General features: G+C 41.7%; 1 protein-coding gene across 1 annotated transcript in view; it reads right to left on the reverse strand.

The window, feature by feature from the left end:
• Positions 1 to 11,307, reverse strand: part of PRKCA (protein kinase C alpha) — a 150,262-nt gene extending 138,955 nt beyond the window's left edge. Inside the window, exons 1-2 of the mRNA XM_032199774.1 lie at positions 11,040 to 11,307; positions 8,240 to 8,271 (exon numbers count right to left, since the gene is read on the reverse strand). Coding sequence (XP_032055665.1) covers positions 8,240 to 8,271; positions 11,040 to 11,212 — 205 coding nt within the window. The 5' untranslated portion in view covers positions 11,213 to 11,307. The remainder of the gene's footprint in view (positions 1 to 8,239; positions 8,272 to 11,039) is intronic.
• Between the last annotated feature and the right edge of the window lie 9,095 nt (positions 11,308 to 20,402).

The following is a 20,402-nucleotide window of genomic DNA, read 5'->3' on the forward strand; positions in this document are numbered from 1 at the left end:
CCAATATTCACTATTCATTACTCTATCATATTAAGGATCACTTGGAGGAAAATAGTTTTCAGAAATATTATCTCCATAAAATTTTGCTGCAGACTAAAAATTGTGACTTCTAATGCAATCAGAAGCCTCATTTATCTACATGCAAATGTTTACAAGATATACAATAATTAATAGCTTTATACAATTCTTTTGATTAAAACCAAAGAAAAGAGGAGTGATGGCTGCAACACAACTTCAAAATTACAATTCTGGTGTTTTGAAGATGGGTAATTTTCTTAACAGAAAGCAAGAAAAATTAAGAAAACCTAATTATTACATGAGGTAAATGAATGGGTGACACAAGTTGAGTTGACCATTGCCCTTTCATAGCCACCCTTCTGACAGGGTCAACAGTCTATAAAAGTGACTGTAAATAATGAGAAAGTATTCATGTAAATCAAATTATAACTAAAAGACCGAAGTAAATAAGACTGAAACCCACCGAGAGATACCTGTGCATGGGTTAGGCTGCCTGGCTCACAAGGTGATTGTTACGAATGGCATTCATGGAAGGCAATATTCACAAAAAGCTGTGACTGACAGGTTAACAGCCGATAACCACCTCCCAGGCACTCTAGAGCCCTACACATCCTCATCATACAGCACTCCGACTTGCAGCATCTACAGGAACTACAAACACATAAAAGTGGCTTCTGTTACCCCCTATACACAAGTCATTTCTCAAACTTTTATGCCTTCTACTGCAGAAGTAAAAGCTGGGGAACAGAGCCTGAAGTATTAATTAAATAACTTATTATTTTCACCCTTCACCTTGAAGGGAAACAATCCCCTCCAGACACACACACAAAATAAAAATAAATAAATAATTCTCAATGCATCTCAAGAGGGAAATCTGTTTTCTTCATCTTTCTGCAACTCTCTTTCCAACATTTCATTAAATTCTGCTCATGGCATAAGTCATTTACATTTGCAAAAATCTTGTATAAAATTAACACCATATGTGGCTGCGTAGCAGCAGTTGATGTGTAGTATTACACTCAAACACGAGGGAAAATAAAGAATATGCCAAACTTTATCTTCCCCAGGTCTCAAACTGGTTTATCTGTCAACTCTGAATGAGCTATCACTCCCACTTGTTTAATTAGAAGCTGAAGAGCTTCACAGAACTGCATCCAGGGCACTGGAACAGCCAGTTTCTTTTAACTGGAACACACTGCTGGGATATCGAACAGATTCAAGTAAACAAACCAAAACTTCACATGTCAGAAGTGTGGGAAGGGTGAAGATGTTTCTGCCCTTGAAATGTAATACAAGAGGGAAAAAAAAAATTAAACAAAAAACTTTTGCTAGATAAAATGTAATTATGTTCCAGTTTTGACGAGAACAATATCAAGCAATTTTCCAGGAAAAAAAAAAAAAAAAAGTAGTACAACGGCACATTTCTCTCCTTTATTGTCATGGTCTACATTGAATGAATTGTAGATGCACACCTATTTTTATTTGATGCATAGATTTATTATTTTTGTGTGTGGCATGCATGATTGCAGTAACAGGGAATCTTCCCTCTTCTGAGGCAGGTGCCCTACAGACCTTTTTCTATAGCAGCAATGCTCAGAAGCAACAAACCCCCTTCCCTGCACAAAAAAAACTGCCAGAAGAGTAACGTATACATCTCCATTAATTAGCAATTAATGCTCCAACAGGAGCAGTTTTGTAGAGGAAAACGCTGCTAGAGCACCCACACCACCCATGTTCCAGGAGTGTTACAGTGGATTAGCTGCAGTGTGGTCCAGGAGCCCTTTTAGCACCTGGAAGGCATTAAACATGCTCCTAAAACACACCTTTCTCTTTAGTTTCCCCAGAAAGTGCTCCGAGCCACCCAGTGCTACCAGCTATGGGCACAGTCAGCAGGGATGACTGGGATGCATCTTTCCAAGCAGCTTTCCTGGCTCAAACCAGCACTCCTTGTGTACCCACACTCATCGGGACTCAGGAGTTTTATCTACATCTGTCACGGCTGTTCCCACTAAAAACTCGGAACATGAGTAGTTTTTCCAAGATCTGTCAGAGTTCAACAGGAACAGAATCGCGACTTACACTCAGGCAATTAACAGGCCCATGTTTCCTCACAATATGGGACATATGTTGCAAGGGGAAGGAAAGGGACAGCTGAAGGAGGGGAAGAAAAGATAAATAAAAGCTGACAAGACAAACGCATAACAAGCATCTCATCTCCGTGCTTGTAATCTGCATGTCAGATTAAGTGCAGATCATTAAAATTATTGTCCTTTGAGAAGGAGCCCACAGATTAGACTGAGGGAAGAAGGCCAATGGGAAGGACAAAGCTGGCCAGAGGAATGATGGAAATGATCTGTGTACAAACACAGTTTTTACTCCCAGTTTGGTTGTTGTTTTTGGTTTTCTTTTGTTGTTTTGCTCTTGGGTTCCATTATTGAACAGATACCTCCAAGTTAAATGCATGAAAATATATTAAAAAGTCAGCTGCTTTAAGTATATCTATATTAAGTCTCCCTCTCCGAAGAATTCATGTTGACCTTTAAGCTATGCAGAAAGTATCAGCAGCCACGGACTCACAACAACTTCCATGGAATTCATTTCTCAGTCTCAGGCTTATAGAAACCTTAGATAATGTAAACTGTAGGCACATGAGTAATTACTACAAAGAGCACACAGCAAAACACACACATTGTTCAAACTGCAGTCAGTAATACCCGCTCTTACCATAGAAATGATAATGATACCAGAGAAACAGCTCTGGCACAGAGGGGGGAACTTTGTAGCTTATCCACCCTCAGCAAAAACATTTCCAAGTAAGGAAGATAGAAAACATTTTTATGGGAAGTAGCACAGCAATGTAACACATTTTTTTTCATTAACTTTTCTTTTGTTGTTGTTGTTGCAAAGAAAACAATGTAGTGAAATGAACAAGAAACTGTTGGGGGAACACAAATAACAGGATGGGAAACTAAGAACTAACCCTTGATCTATCCACAATAAAGAATTAATTGTGCTGCTTCCCCTGCAAGCCTGCTATAACAGAACTGAGAATTAATAAAAACCGTACATGTAAACCAGGTCACAGGTGTTCAGGTTTCATTGCTGTAAGTCTTCAGACCACAGATATGGCATTAAAAATGAGTTCTGGACACACACCCCACAAGATCTTTAATACAACATTTTGAATGAAAACAGATTTTAAAAGGAGGAGGCACCAGTGGGTTCTTTGTTTTTTTCTATCTCTATTGAAGTAGTTACGATGGACGTTTGACTAGCCCAGCACCAGTTGCATGAGGAAATGCACCTAGCATGATACAAGCTGTCTCAAAAAGCTTGCCATGGCTACTTCAGTTAAAATCCAACTTTCATAAAGAGATATTCTGAAAATAAATAGAAAGAATTAAGAGAACAAAATTGGAAAGAGCAATAGTTACGCAGATTAGCTAAATATAATCAGCTGCTTCAACTGACTTCTCTAATTTCTATTTACATAAATTAGAAAATGCATGTGAAACTCTTCCTTGGCCAATTATTATCCTCAAGCCAAATGTACTTCCGAGCTGGACTACAGCAGAACACTGCACTTCAGTAGATGCTGCAGAAATCACATGAGAGGGGGAAATTGTGCAGTTAATGACTACAAATCTTGAATGTTTGGGAGAGGATTAACAGCAGGCCCTTGAGCAGGAGCAGGAGTTCATTACATTTGTATTACTGCAACTAAATATATTTTCATCTCAAGAAACTTGCTGGGCCTTCAGTTCCAAACTTAAATCAGCCTCAGAACATATGTGAATACATGTTCTTCCACATGCCTTCTTCATATCCTAGTGAATCATTATTAGCTGTGCTCTGCTCACTGAAAAAAAAAAAAAAAGATACCAAAACAATACAAAAGCAAAACCAAAAAACCCACAAAATATTCTTAGAAATCAAACCAAAAAGAACAAATATAGATTCTACTCAGAATGTAACAATGAATATTGAAACTAAAATGAAGCCAAAATTTAACTTAAAAGCTTGCTTAATTTAAAGTCTGATTTCTTACAAGAGGAACGATCGTACTGTGGCAGACTCAGAAAAACGTTTTAGATGATTCCATTTTTCACATTTCCCTTGCAGTGTTTCCAGGTGCACGTTAGAAGAAAGCTTTCAGTGCCCCTGACAGCTTGCTGTTCTGCTTGACAACTTAAGAAATCCAAACAAAGCCATAACTCTCTCAAGGAGTCTTACCTTCATGTTTTCACTACCACAAAGACAATCAACAGAAAAACAAACCAACAGAAAAACAAACCAGCAGAACACGAGCTCTTGTTTCAAAAGCACAGTATTTTAGAACAGTTTATGTTTGTATAAACAGACAGTAAAGCACAAATTTCAACAACCAGCAACAACAGCAGAATGCATCCTACAAATAGGAGTAAGGAAGAAAATTATACCTAGGAAAAAGTTAATCCAGCTCTTTCAAGCTCATTTTTGAATTCACACCTTACCAGAGATGGGCTCTGAACTTCTCCACTGATACTTCTTAACTCCAAGCCCTCTCTGTGACAAATTTCCTATCATATCAAAACGCAACAGAATTCTGCAGCCTCCCCATGAAATAACATACTGCAACTTAGTTGTACACCCAAGTAGCAACTCTGAATGTCTATTTGCTGTTATATACAGTAGTTACATTAGAAAACTCACATTAAGGAAGAAAAACTACTTAGGACCTGGACTGTCTCTTGCTAAGCAATTGCATGGTAATAATGCAATTGTATCCTGAACCTCTGCTACATTAAGGGCATTAAAAGCCATACCAAAATTGAATTCGCTGTCCTTTGCTAATTTATGGGGATCCCGTAATAATATATATATAAAAAAAGTTTTGAAAAGCTTTTTAACATAATAAATGGAAATTTTTCTCTTTGACTCCAAAGGACGCATTTAAAGGTTCTTGCTTAATGCTGAAGCTGAATGCTACATCACAAATACAGGCATGGAAATCAGAAAATATAAAAGGATTACATACAACTGAAAGCATGTTCCAAGGCTCAAAGCAAGCCCAAATGAAAAAGCATTAATGGCTAAAAAAATATCATTAAGGTAAAACACTAAATTTCAACTTATATATGTATATATATAAAGTCATTTTATTTTGAGGGTGTGGTTTCAAAATAACATGTGAAATGCATTTGACTTTTTTTTTTAAATAAAGTTTTAAAATATCTAAAAGCATACCGTGTTAGCTACAATATTTAATAATACATAAGCACTAAGTTAGGAGTTTCAAATCATGAACTGCTGGCACAAATATTTGTAAAATAACTGCAGTTTCCTAAGAGTATGGTGTGGCCTCCCCTCAAGCACAGTGTGGATACAAAAAGGATTTGGAGATGCTTGGCTGCATCCAGAGGAGGACGACGAAGCCAGTGAGGGGCTGGAAGGCAAGTCCTGAGAGGAGAGGCCGAGGGCTCTCGGCTTGTCTGGGCTGGAGGCCAGGAGGCTGAGAGGAGGCCTCACTGCTCCCTGCAATCCCCGTAGGTCCCTTCCAACTGAACTACTCTGTTCTAGAAGAGTCGAGTATCACTTAATTTCAGGGCATTATAATTACAGACCTTTCCTCTTCCCTTTGGTAACGAAGGCAGAGGAACGTAAAGCAACTTTGGAAATAATAAAACCACCCACCTCTGAAACCTGCCTGGTGTCAGGTTTCTGTCTAGCGGGAGATTTAACAACAGTCTTGAAAACAGAGCTAGAACAGCTTCTTACAGTGGAAACTCTGACAAACCAAGGACTTCAGCTATACCATGAGCTGTCACTGTAATATTTTTTTCCTTTCCCTCATGTCATACTGAAATTTCCATTATGTTCTTCATTTGCCATTCTCTTCTGTAAAGGTAGCAAAATAAAAAGCTATTTTTGTTTGTTTGTTTTGTTTTGCAACCTACCTTCTAGTTTCACACAGGTTTATTTAATTCTTCACATGCTCACTGACTTCTATCGTTACATTTGTCCTTTCAGCTTTAGCTGGTGACTTGCTAACTGAAGCTCCAGAAAACTGAAGAGAACGTTTGATTCAGCTGTCTGTCCTGGAAGTTTTATTTTGTTTGATTTTCAAGATTATCATCCCAAGAGCACAAATGCTCTTTGATTATAATCAAGTATAATGAATGAGAATTTCAGAAAAACAAACTAAAGAACCCAAACCACCACTTCCTGAACTTATTAGTTAAAACATTTGCTGAACTTATCAGTGCAACACCAATAACTTGCCACAAATTATCATGAAACTTGGAATTAAAACCAGCCATATTTCTTACAGTTTTTGACTGTGTAAGAATACAGAAAAAAAACACTGGAGTGCAACACTCCCTATTAAAGAGAAACTGCAGAAAAGTTTACTCTCAAAGACAGAAGTCAGGTTAGAACTTATTTAGTTCGCTGAAAAGCATCACTTCTGAAGCATTGAAAATGACAGTAATTCATTAAAAAAAAAAAAAAAGGCAGCTCTATTGCTTTCATTCCTGCTTATGTTTATGTATGGCATTTGAAGGGAAGATGGGACAACTAAAATTTTTAGCTAGCTTCACAAAGATTAGTTATTATCAGAGAAAAACTATTCCTCCATTGCTACAATGATGGAAGGAATTCTAGCCACAGAGAACCAAATTCTGGAAAGAAATTGCCACACTAAATCTGGCAGGGGACTGCACCCACCATGAGGTACTAGCTGCCTGATGAGAAGAGGGAAGAAAGTCAGCACTGTGTGAATTACAAATCATAAGAAAGGTAACTATGTAATTTAAGCGCAGCTCCAACTATTTTCTATATACCAACGGAAATCTCTAATGAACATCTAAATAATTCCTTAGCAAGAAACCACTCAGCCATCCTGAATGGGATTCAGCAGGAAATGCAGCTCCATTATAACGGAGGACCAGAGACTGACCCATATAGCACTGCTCTGAAGTGGTGAGTAGCAGAAAACTGCAGGATATTCACAGAATTTCATAGTAAGATCTTGGAATGGGGACAAAATTGCGTGCAAGATTCATGGTAAAACTGTGGTTGCATTCCTACCATGCCTTAACAAGGCACGCAGCATTTTCACTGTATGTATTAGCCATGCCCCACAGTCACTCTGCAAGTCTCTACTTGAAGAAAGAAAAATATATTGCAACATCTTTGAAAGGCATCTCATCTACATTCAGTTTCACAAAGGCTTAACTTCAGGAAGTACCAACTAACATAAATTTTCACAAAAATACCACAGAATCCGTAATTTCACCAACTAATAAGTAAACACAGCATTCAGGATAGTCCAATACACTCTAAAGCATTAGCAAGTGACCATTAAAACATGTAATGAAGGAAACAAGCAAAAGGTGAGCTAATGCATACACAAGGTACACCTGCAGGAGAAGTGGGAGGGAAGAAGGAGAAGGTGGGGGAAGAGAAGGGACAGCAAAAAGCCTCATCAGTACGCATGTGACATAGAAAAGGAAGAACAATAGTTGGGTGTGGTTATTTTACAATTAAATGCTGAATAATGATAAGAATTTGGCAGTAGCACAGAATATGTGAGAATATAGTAGTTCATGTTCTGGTTTGCATGCATAGAGTTATCTTCTACTGTATCAGTTTTCAGTTTCTCAAGGTTAGCAGAATTTATTAAATTGGTGTGTTTTTTGGTGGCTTTGTATTTTTTTTTAATTGAATATTACATTATCAGAGAAAAATGCTGCCTGTCCTAAAATGTAATTCAAACCAAAGGTCCTCCTAAACATACAACGTATGAAAATTAAAAACAGGGACTTTGGGTTATGAAAGGAAGCCATATGACTAAAAAGTGAATCCATTTTCCAAGACGCCCACACAGACGAGAGCTTCTGATGTGAAAAATGGTCTCTGCAAAAGCTAAATTGCACAGATTATTTTCATGAAAAGTTCGAAGTTGCACTGTATGCAGATTATATGACATTTACTGTGAAGAGATTTAAGAAAGATAACATCTTTTTATTTGCATTATCACAATGACTTGATTGTTCACTGTATACAATATAAATACCAATAGTTATTTAACTGAATAATTGTCTTCCTTTAAAATTTGTACAGGCAAAGATGCCTGCTTATGTTTTCCAGGCTTGTTTCCTTCCTGCTGCAGGCAAGTTTTGGCTACCTTCAGAGTAAGATGCAACAAAGCGTACTAGCCAACAAAGCGTTTGTGGCTTACCTTGGCACTGAAATCCTTGTTTCCCAAATCCCCTGCATAGAAAAAGAAAAAAAAAAAAAAAGACACCTGTCTTAGTATGTTTAGTTAATATTTCCTTTCACTGATCTATAACAACACAAAAATAGTTTCTTATTAAATTACTACAGATTTTGCTACGACAGCAACAGATTTTAAAATGTACACCACAGAACAGCCCACCCGTTGCAAAGCAGAGAACAATAGCTGTCACCAGCTACGTAATTCCAGCTTCTGGCAACAATTTATTATTATTATTATTATTTCACAAGCTATTTTGGATCTACAATTATCATCATCTGGGATTACAGCATAATATTGCAACTCACTTAATGCCAGATCTATACTTAACAGCAATATAAAATTAACCCAAGTTCCAGAGAAGACCTAGGAAACAAACGCGACAGTTTCTAATCCCAATTTTAGTGATGCACACCAGTGCCTCAGCCTGTTGTATGGAAAGGAGGCAGGTTAAAGAGGTTGCTTGTTTCAATATAAGCAAGACAACAGACCCACTGGTTTCATACTGGTTATTCTTCCAGCTTACTTCCTTCATTTTCCTAACAAACTCGCACACAGTCCTTCCCCAGTGAATACAGCCACACACACGTGTCCAAAATGCTCTCCAAAGTTACAACACCTGCAGCAAATTGCCCCATTGTTGCTTGTATTTATTTGTTTACCTTTAAACATTCAACATTCTCTTTCCACAAAAATAAATGTTTGGAGTATCTGATCTATAAACATTTCTCTGCATTTTCCCTCTTTGTAGGATGTTTCTCATCTGGAGAGCCGGAGCTGCTTACGCCAAGAGAGAAATCCACCAGAGGCAGGCACTGCAGGAGCCAGGAAGGAGGCTGCTGGCACTTAACACGCAGTCTAATTAGGAACTTTGTAGAAATGATTTTTAAGAAGTATATCCATTTTCCCACTTTTTTATTAATTTATTTAGAGAAGGGACAAACTCTTTAGAACACTGTTACATCAGGTGGAAAGGGACACTATACAACTTCACATATCTTCCAGATTTCTACTGAAAAGACTCCCAGGTGTTGTTATAGATAGGCCTAAACGAAGAAACCCAGAAGAAATACAACGTTGCATGCTTACTTGGCAGCCTGCAACACTACCCTAATGTCACTCTGTTGCTATTATCACTTCTCTTCACACAAGGAACAGGCAAGAGTGCAAATGCAATTGTGGGACAACAGAACTAAGAACACGAAACAGGCTTTAGGTTGTTTTTTGTTTGTTTTGTCTTTTTAGACGGTCTCTGTTGTAAAGGGCATCGCTACGGTATCTGCTCCAACAGTCCCGCCAGCCTTTGTGCCTGAGCTGAACATCCCCAGGTCAGCGGGGAGCAGTACCCCTCTCCCTGGGCAGGAGCAACATGTTTTAAGGAAAAGGTTTGGGAAATACAGCAGCACTTCAGAAACCAATCAGGCAGTTTAAGAAGACAGAGAGGCACGGAATTATTTCAGTAAATGTTACGTGGTCAAGTGTAATCTAAGGAAAAAGTCTCTGCACAGCTCATTGAAAGGCTGTTTTTACTATTCTTTATACCTTAAAGCATATGTTAATAGCCACGTGTCGCTCTGGAAATAGATGAAGCATTTTTCACGGTGCATGGCACTTATTCAAGACCTGCCTATCTTCAGCCGAGGAACCGACACAAGTTTCAGAGCTGTCACATGCTCCTTTGATGAATGCTCGGAGCTTCCTAGCCTTGCTAGCAGGAAAGGGCTAGAGCGCAGCTCCTCTTGCCACCTGTCAGCAACAGGATATCCTTTCACTTTCAAACCCATCCTGTTGTCAGGTGCCTTTTCTCACCGCAGCCCTTGGCTTTGTTTTTTATTGTGCCACTTGTCGCCGCGGACAAGGAGCCCGCCGCGTTCCCACACCTGCAGCTCAGCCTGCTTCGGATTCATTTTGAGGCACTTCCCTGAGGTGTCTAACTTTTACAACGCTGAACTTCGCTTTTTTTTTATTTTTTCCTCCAAATAAGGAAAAAATAAATAAATAAATAAGAGAAAAAAGCAAAGAAATTGTCCCGTTTCCCCCTTGTTTCTTCTCCAAGCTCCCCGTCCTTACTCTCCCCCTTACACCTCAAACCCCTTTGAAGCGTTTCAGGAGCAGGCACAGCCTTTCCCTGGGCGTGCAGAGGGAAGGGAACTCCAGAGGGCAGGCACAGGGCTGTGCCCAGGCGCATGAGCACACGCGGGGCGCCCTCCCCGGCCGGCTGCAGCCCCCCCAGCCCCTCGGCGGGCTTCGGTCACCCCGGGGCGACAGCGGGACCCCCCCCTGGGCACAGAGCCCGGCCGGGAGGTGCTGGGCTGAGCGAGGTGGGTGGCTGTAGGAAGAGTTTTGCTCCCTCCCTCCCCGCCCTCGCTCCGGCTGCAGGGTTTTTTTAATTATTTTTTTTTAATCTGCTCGGGACGACCGCGGAGGGCGAAGGGGGCGGCATCGTGCGCTCCCCATGCCGGGGTGGGAGGGTGGCACGGAGCGGTGCCAAGGGGAAGGCAGGGAGCACGGCGGGGGGCACCCCTAAACACCGGGACCGGCTCCCCCCCACCCCGGGGGGGCTCAGCTCCACTCCCAGCACCCGCTGGTGGTGGCAGGAGGGGGCTCGGAGCCGGCCGGGAGGGGAACGGCGCTGCCCGGGGACGGCGACACCGGGGGACTCCGGGGGAGGGAGGAAGAGGAGGATGAGAAAGGAGGGGGAGGAAGGCGGCCGCCCCCAGCGGGAGCCCCGGAGCGCGGTCGGGGAGGAGAGGGGGATCCTCACCAGATGAAGTCGGTGCAGTGGCTGCAGAAGGTGGGCTGCTTGAAGAAGCGCGCGATGAATTTGTGCTCCTTCACCTCGTGCACGTTCTTCTGCCTCAGGGCTCCCTTGCGGGCGAAGCGCCGAGCAGCGTCCGGGGCCGCGGCGGGCTCGGAGCCCGGGAACACGTCGGCCATAGCGCCTTCCTCCTCCTCCTCCTCCTCCTTCTTTTTCTCCGCCGCCGTCCGCCCCGTCCGGCGGCCGCCGAGCCTCTGGCCCCGGCCCCGGCGGTGGGCGCTGCCTCCCGCTCCTGCCTGACGTCGGAGCGGGGCGTAGGGAGCGGGAGGAGGATCCCGGCCCCGGGCCCCGCCGCCTCCTGCTCCGCCCGCAGGGGCAGAGCGAGCCCGGGGCGGGGCGGCACCGGGATTGGGGCGGGGGGGAGGCTGGAAGGACGCCGGGGGGGAGCAGGCACCTGCTGCGGGGCTGCCTGGCTGCACACACATTGCACAAACTGCACGCACATTGCACACGCTGCTCACCCATTGCACGATCCGACACCGACACCCCCTCCCCAGCACCGGCCCCTTCCCCTCCTGCAGCCCCCAGGGGTGCACTGCCCCCCGGCCCCATCACCCCCACCTCGTCCCCCACGCAGCCCCCATCTCCTGCAGCAGCCCCCCGTGCCCAACTCTTCACCTGTGTCTGCCCGTACAACACACAGCACTCGGGAATCCCTTCGCCTTGCACACCCAGCGCTCACACGTCTCTGGACGTGGAAATGTGAGCTGCACACCTGGCACACAGCCAGTGTTTCGTACACCCAGGAAAACGGCCCACCAAGCATGGCCGCATGGACCTGAAACTGCACCGTATGCGCTGAACAAAGAGAACAAGTCCTAAACATCCCTGCTTCTAATAAATGCCATTCCCTCGGCCACAAGTTTTCGCTACGGAGAAGGGATGCCCAATAAAAGTTCCCCCACCCCACTGCTCACCCATACATCTGTGTAAGCATGTGTCATATCTGTTATTTCACAAGAACGAAAGAAGGCTAATTAACTCGAGTCTTGCTGATGGGAGGTGTGCACACAGGCATTCGCCACGGACCAGAAATTACTCGTTACACGTTATCTGTCCCGTTCCTAATTTTCAAACCCAGGTTTCTGGGTGCAGCCTGGCTGAACTGGTATGGCCATGGCCCGCCTCCAAGTAACTGGCACAGGATAGATGTGCTTTTTTTCTAAGCTTATGGAATCAGCCCATATGCCCTATAATCTGTTGCCATATACCCTTCCTTCACAGACTCCTATTTTAGAAGTGACTATTTTCAAATTTGATCGGAAATGCAACACAATGGAAAGATTTTTCATTTGGTTTCTACCTATCATGCACAGATGTTTCAAATCCCTTATTCCTCTTCAGCGGGAATGGATTTTTCTTGTCTTAATTAACTTATGCCAAAGCATGAGGAGCACTAAGAAACATTTTGTACTCTCATTAAGTGCTCTATCAAGAAATATGGAATGTATTTATTTCCTTTCCTTTAGTGCAGTGTTACAAACAGAACTACCGAAACTGGAGAATCTGCCTGAATTAGACAACTCCCATCGCACCAGGTTTGGGGGAGTCTGTACATTTTGTAGTTTACAATCTCACAAACCTGCTGAATCATTTTGGATTCCAGTTTCTTTCCTGGGAGTGACTCCGGTCAAGATTCATTCACTGAAACACTGGCGCGTGTCCCAGGCTCCTATTTCCAGCACCTGCTGATCGCCTCGTTAGGCCCCAGGGAAAAGCCAAACCCTGCTGGTCGTGACACTGTGAGATCATGCTGGGACCACTTTGCGTCTGTAAAGCAATCATTTTATGTCAAACCCTCCTAATTATTTGTACATTTTGAACAGGCACTTGAGGCAAGGGAAAAAGTCCCTTGTGGGTGCACAGCAGCCCTCAGGTAACCTGCTTTGACACCGTAACCTTCCCTTGATGTATGTAGGTGTAACTCTCCTGGCTATTGTATTGTGGATGAACACCACTTATGCAATGTTTTTATATATGGATATCTGTAAATATATGTATTCATCTTTAAATGTAAAGAATTTTTCACTATGCCCAGGATACACTCACAATGACCATGTCCCTTTCACCAGACACTTTCAGTACATGCTGTCCTAACAGCAGCATCCTCTTACTGGGAGGATTTCAGTCGCCTCGACACCCATTTTTCCCTCTGATTTCAGGTCCTGTGGGTGATACAGGAACTCACGCTTCCTCTGCAGATTACTGGAGGAGAGATGCCTGCCAGCCCTTCCCGAGTGCGCACATTCCCAGCAGCAGCCCCTGCCTTGCCCTTCTGCTTAGGGTAGTGTTTGCAATTTGTTTCTGAGTCAGGCCATCTGGACAAGGAGTCAGCATTATCGCTGTTTGTGTTCAGGCATATACGTGGTTATTTAATCAGAGTACCAGCTTTTCGAGCAAGCAGCTTTCAGAATTCCTGACTCCAATGCATGGTTTATGGGGTCATCTGATAACAAGTTTACTCCTGTATGAATATTGGGTAACATCCTGCAGAGTTCCCATTGGATGGTGCATGAATTCTTCTCTGAAAAATTCAGATGACTGCTGAAACACACACAGCTCCTCTAATCCCGTCTATATTTGCATCAATACTATCCCTGCTCTGTAAGGACAAGCACCTTTGTCCATTTTCAAAGTGGTTTCTTAAGGGTATTTATGCTGCCTATGAAATGCCTTCTCTTTTTACTCATCTGCTGGGTCAACTTGCTATTGCCTATGTGACTTTTTGATTAAAAAGCAGTAAAAAGGTGTCTCCTCCCTAAACAAAAAAGGGCCTGAATTGTTCTGTCCTGATTTATGGGCTCTGCACAGCATCAGATTAACTCAAAGACAAAGCCAAGAACACCTTCACCAGTGTCTTAGGCAGTTGTAGCTCTATTTTATTATTTCCTGCTTGTGAGAAGTATTCAACAAACTGGAATCACTTCCTGCTGGAGACCTATGAGGAAGTTCACAACCTAATTTCTCCCTATATTTCAAAACAATTACAACCACTTCCTTTTCTAGAGAGTTATCAGAACAAGTAGCTACTTTCTGAACCCCTTTTAGGAAGGGCTACTTGATCATTGCAAACACGTTGTCTAAAAATGATTGGCTTCATCCAGTCTTATCCTTCAAATGAATTTCCACACAGTCACCTTATGAGACATTTGCATTGGCAACAACCCTGGGATAGCTCTTTGCCATAAAGAGATCAATATCAGTCATGAGTTTCCACTGAAATTCAGGATTCAGTCAAATTTCAAAATTAGGTTTTGCTGTTTCTTTCTCTTTACAACACATTCTTTGTTTCTCCCTTTGAAATCTATAGATTTTAGTTTTGAAGCTCCCTTTCTCAAGTCTGTTTGCTACATTTTGTCCAATAGCTGTTAATTAGGAGATTATGTCAACTACATCTATAAGTTTTCCAGACCACATTACACATTTCCCACCAAAATCATTATTTTTACTCAGTCACTTTGGCAATGATGTACCCTAAGTTTTCCCAAAACTTAGAAAAAGGTAGGATGTGGTAACCTAAACACGTGTGAGCGTTAGTTTGCCTGTTACTGGAGTGGTGAGAAGGAGGTAGAAATATTTTGCTTCTTCCTATAGCAGCACTGGTATCTGTGTCTTTCTGCATCTGTGCATGTAGAGTCTGTACACCTCCGTGTCTTTCTGTACTTAGACAGATTCTCTTTTCTGCCTTTTTTCCCTCAAAGTTCCTCATGCTGTAGGTTTGGAAGTACTGGATCAGTAGACAGATTTTATTATTAAAGTATTCCATGTGACAGCTTGTTCACACATACTAGTACTAATGCAAAGGTTTGAGTATGCATTAAAACAGTCAGGAAGAAGACAAACCACAGAAAGTCTTATGAGAAATGGAATTTCACAGAAAATCTACTTCTTAAAATTTCAGGACAAAAAATGGTATATGATATAAGTGATCATTTGCCAGGGATGCAATTGCAGTTCATCGATACACCCTCATTAGCAAAGTCCTACTTTCCTTGCTACCTGTTAGATGGTGCCATTATTTCAACTGGTGTTTCCTTGAAAGTGGTGCAAAGCCCTCTGCCATACAGATAGCTGGCAGCTGCCTGTGAGTTATCCTCACAGCAGCCCTCCATAGAATTGGAAATAAATGGCTGGTGATATACAGAACATTGAGGATAAAATATATCTTTTTTTTTTATATCAATGTTCTCATCAGAATACTGAGTGACAACCTATTGTTTTCTTTTCTCATATCTCAGGTGTATTAGAAGCATGCTGAAATATCTCCTACTTATAGAGCTGAATCAGAGCTTGAGGCTGTTACATGCTGAAATGTGATGGGGGTCCTTTGGGACATTTCATGGGTTTTTGTCTTTCTAGATTGTATAAATAAAAATTTCTGCCTCAGCTGGAATATTTGCTATCATTGTTGTTCTGCAGATTTTGGCCTCCTCACCAGCAGTCTCTCTGGAAAATTACGAATATCACTTCCAAAAAGTAATTCACATTCTTTTGAGTGCATCAGAACAATTCTCTTGTGTAGGCAAATTTTCAGTCTTCAACCGTACACACACACAAAAAAGGCAGAAAGACTCAGACTTTGAAATACAAACAAAGCACTCAAACCATGTGGAAAAGAACAAACCTCTCTTGTACCAGCTAAACAAGAGCGCCTCTATTACTTTGTTTAGAGAACCATGGCACACAGGTTCAAAGGAAACAAAGTAGGTGGTTCTTGCCATGGACAATCGTCCCCTGGAATTGCCCAGAAGAACCAAGCACAAGGACCAGCGGTGCTGCGAGCAGCTTACAGGGGGCTCAGGGGGAGCAAGTCTCTGGAAGGGACAGACGATTTTGCTAACCATAGGCCACAGCTGGCTCCCAAAGCTCCTTAACCTGAAAGTGGTCAGAAACTGAAATTCTAAGGAGGAAGCATCATATCTGCTTGCCTTGTTCTCACTTCTGCAGTGTGCACCTGTGGCCACCGTTGGAGACAAAATACTCAGTTAGATGGGCCCTGCCTGCACCAGTAACACCATTTTCTGAATTTTATTTTCATCTTAAATTAAACACATATATATTTTTACTTTACCCCTGCAGAGGAAAAGTTATCCTCAATACTCTGTATTTTCTTCATTCATTTTGAACACAAATGTAAGCCATACAGGTAGTGTTTAAGTTTGCAGGTAGATGTGTACATACACAATCCCTCACAGATTAAAATGTGTCCATCAAAACGATAGGGAAGCAGAATCACTACACTTCCTGATAGTCTGCTGTTATCACCAGTGTGCTTTTCTGACACTGAATAGGACAATGAATAAATTATTTTATATTACTTGACAGCTGGAAAACGTGTGTTTTGGAATATCGGTACACCTAGCATCAGACAGCCCATGCTACATCAGGACAACACCTAAAGTTTCTTTATACTTGTTATGGGCCACGTGATGTCATGTCGCTGACACCAAAGTCAGATTTCCCACTATTTCAATGTGAACAGCATGGTGTGGTATATTTTATTTATCATATTCATACAAATCTGGTATTGAAAGGTATGATCATTTTGTAGGAACAAACTCAGTTTGCCAAGTGAAGATGAGGTGTGAGCAGATGTTGTATGTGCTGTACTTCGAGATACCTTTTTTGACGGCTGAGTATCATTTATCACAGATAAAGGGAACTGTAATTTACGTACCACAGTTGGTTTATTCTAGAGAATAACTCTGAGAAGAAAACAATCCTGTCAGCTGGAATACACAGGATACGCACTTCTTTGTGCATGCTGCCATTCTACTATGACCTGTTGACACAGAGGAAGCCAAATATCACTCCCAATAGCATGATTTCCAATTGCACCACGTCCGTCTGTGCCCTACACAAGTGTTTACATTATGGGAACACTAGTAATTGAAGTGACAAGAGTTTGTCTGGGCAAGCACAACTTTAAAATATTCCTTTAATTTAGAAGAACTGAGAAGAGAAAACACTGATGCAAAGCAGGCTGATGTTAATTTCAAAAGAAAAAAAAATAATCAAAAAACTTAATGACCATTAACTGAAAAACGAAGTGTGGGAAAGTACTTTGCCTTGAAAATATAACATGAAGAAGGACTACATTAGTATCTAATGTTCACTTGATTCCACTCTGAATTTTTCATTTTCAAAATAAAAAAGAAAACCCCAGAACAGAAACTGTCCTTAAAAGACAGTAGAGTCTATTTTTGGTCTTTTAATCCAGTATTGTGGATTAAAGACTGAAAAGATTAGCCGACTAATACATATCATAACAAGGGACATCTCTTCAGGTTGCGTTAAGTAAGTCTCACGCTACCATTCAGTTCCACAAGGCAGGGTGACCTTAACAGCCCACAATTACTGCTTGTGAGAATACAAAATGCTACAGATGCTCCTTCACCGTGAATTACATTTTAAAATTGTTTTGTTACATAAAATATCATTTTAAAAATCAAACATCTTATCCACAGTGCTGCTAAGGAAAAAAATAACAGGGCTTTCCTTAGCCAAGTACCAGCAGATTCTGTTCCAGCTGCACCATAGCACACATGAGATAAAAGCTGGGCAGCCAGCTCACTTTGAACAGGTTTGGAGCAGGGGTTAAGCCAACTCATCCAGTGGACTAGTATTACTTGACTACACTCTGATATCCACGCAAAAATAAAGTGACCCTCTTGTTAATGACAACATGCTTAGGCGACGTGAAGTGGGAAAATGAGGCTATTTCTAGAAATACAAAGATAAATGAAATGTAGGTATTCTTGCTACTGAGTTTGTGTGCTTTCTGAGTGTATTCAACTTGTATCATAAATATTATGTACTTCATAGAATGCTCGTGACCTGCTCTTTCCAAAAGATTTGTACATCTTCTCCTTTCAGAGCTCAGATTTACAAGAATGTCACTGGTTCTGGCTCTGGCCATGTCAGAACGACTGTAATATATTTCATTCTGATGCCAAAGTGCTGGCAACATCCTTGTCCCTCCATGTGCAAATAATAAAGAAAGAAAAATGACTTTTTTTAAACATAAGACTACCTAGGTAATGACACAAATTACAACACTCAAATCAAAGTTTTCAGTGATATACAAACATGTCAAGAGTGTCAAAGAAGCGGAATGGCCTTCTGGAAACCAAAAGAGGTAGCTACATTTTCCAAATAACCCAGTATGACAAAAATTTATTTTAATAAAGTGAGCACTTTTGAAAGCATGACCTTCATTTAGTTGTCTAAATAGAATTTAAGCCCTTCTGAAAATCTGATTCCAGTTATTGATACTGGCCCCTTCAAAATCTGCTTCCTCTTTGAAAGGCTTTGCCCTGGATTTATTGCTGAATATTAGAGGCTGTCACAAACTGAAATTAGTTTATTGATATCTTACTACTCTCTAATGGTCCCCACTACAAAAGCACCATACTTCTTGGTGCAATATGAGTCTGTGCACAGGATCCAGATGCAGAACGATGTGATGTGAGCATCAGGTAGCAGGAGCTTACATAGCAGCAGGATTTTCTTGCAAATGTCTAGCTGAAGACAAACTAATCTTTCCTATCAGAGTAGCCCTTAGCTCACCAACTTCAGTTTGAATATTCAAGAACACTTAAAAATCAGTTTGTGGAAGTTAATGGCCTTCCCTCTGGATCCAATGTTTTGTGAAGTTTTCAGTTCTGAGACTGAATGTTTAACCTTTTCAGACAACAGTAAAGTGGGGAATTTTCACTTTGGCAATAAATTTACTAAGAATACCAGATTAAAAATATGTCAGGAAAAATTATAGTCAAATATTTGTGTTGGTTAACCAAGATTTGGCATAAATCCCTAATCCTGTCATGTCATTAACTGACAAGTTGATTGCAGCTAGGTATATAAACAGTGATGAAATGCCATAGAAAAGCTCCAGTGAACCGCTGAAAAGCCTCTGGCTGGCTCGTGAAGGTTTGGGCTTTGGCCATGAGGGAGATCAGTATCTATCTACTTTTTGATTACACCATACAGAGCACAGGAGCTGAATAATAAAGAAAGTAAATTTAGTCATCTGGAACACTCTGGACTTCTGCCCAGAGAGAATTTAACAGATAATATCCATGGGTTAATAGAGATCATAGGATCTCTCTAGATTGAAGCTGTCGATTTATTTGGCGATACCAGTGGAGGCCTCTGACGCAGCCAAAACACATTGATTCTAGGCTGCTTTTAGACACATGCACTTTTCAATGAAGTTTTTGATGTAGACGAATATACCAAACAGCTTCTTGGTTGTTGGTCCTCTTATCCATCACTTGGGAAGACCAAGGAATGGCAGTAAATAAATCTGGAGTTAGCTGGGCTTTCTGATAGTATCACGGCAACGTGCCAAGGGAGACAGAGCCAGGTTAAAAGCACTTTCATTTACCCACAGAAGCCCTTACTAGAAGGGATGGAGCCAGTCTAGGATGGAAACTATCAAGGATTGCTCCACTGGATCACAAAGCGGTAAGAACACTAATGACATTTCTGATGTCCTGGCAGTGTGAGGTGTATTTCTGCAGCACTGTGCTTCCCCTGGGGAGCTCGCGTCTGGTCCTGACCAGGTCTGAACCCTCCCCAGCTTGTAAACAAGACAACAACCTGAGGCAACACACATAAATAAGCATAGCAAGGCTCTCAGGGAAACCTGTGGCATCTGGCTTAATAGAAAGCAGAAGACTAATGATGAAGGGAATCTTAATAACGTAGTTTCAGGCTTGGTGGGTGAAAAGAATGAGTTTGGTTTGAGCTTGGAGAGCTCCTTGTCTTCTCCAACCTCCCTGTTACCCTGGCTGGCATCTTCCTTGAAGGCATCTGTGTATTTCTGATGCACAAAGGCAAAAGGCAACAAGGTGGATGAGATAAGAGGGTGGGAGGGTCTGTGGCTTGCTATGGTACCTTTGTTTTCCCATGTCTCAAAACTAGGCCCTTGCAGAGCGGTTCATGGCAGATTCAAACTCACATAGAGGATAATTTGCCCTGAAGTCTTCATAATTCAGCGTTCCTGATGAAGAAATATAATGCAGGACTTTTTTTTAGACAGAATTTAAACAAGTTTTATCAGAGGAACAGACTGTTTTACAATATTTGGGTCACAGTACAACTGCGAGAGAGATTCTCTGGATTTTCTGTGCAGGAAATGAGAAGGCGGAGAGGAGGAAGTGGCTTTAAAATGCTCTCTGGTTTTGTACACTGCAAGTTTAATGTATGTGAAAAGTGGAACACCTTCTTGCCTCTGCGAGGGAGCATAGGGAGCTAAAAGCCAGAAGAAATCCTTGTTGCTAGACCTCCAGCATCATGGGTTAA

This window comes from Aythya fuligula, chromosome 18 (assembly GCF_009819795.1).
Source record: "Aythya fuligula isolate bAytFul2 chromosome 18, bAytFul2.pri, whole genome shotgun sequence".
Taxonomy (NCBI): Eukaryota; Metazoa; Chordata; class Aves; order Anseriformes; family Anatidae; genus Aythya; species Aythya fuligula.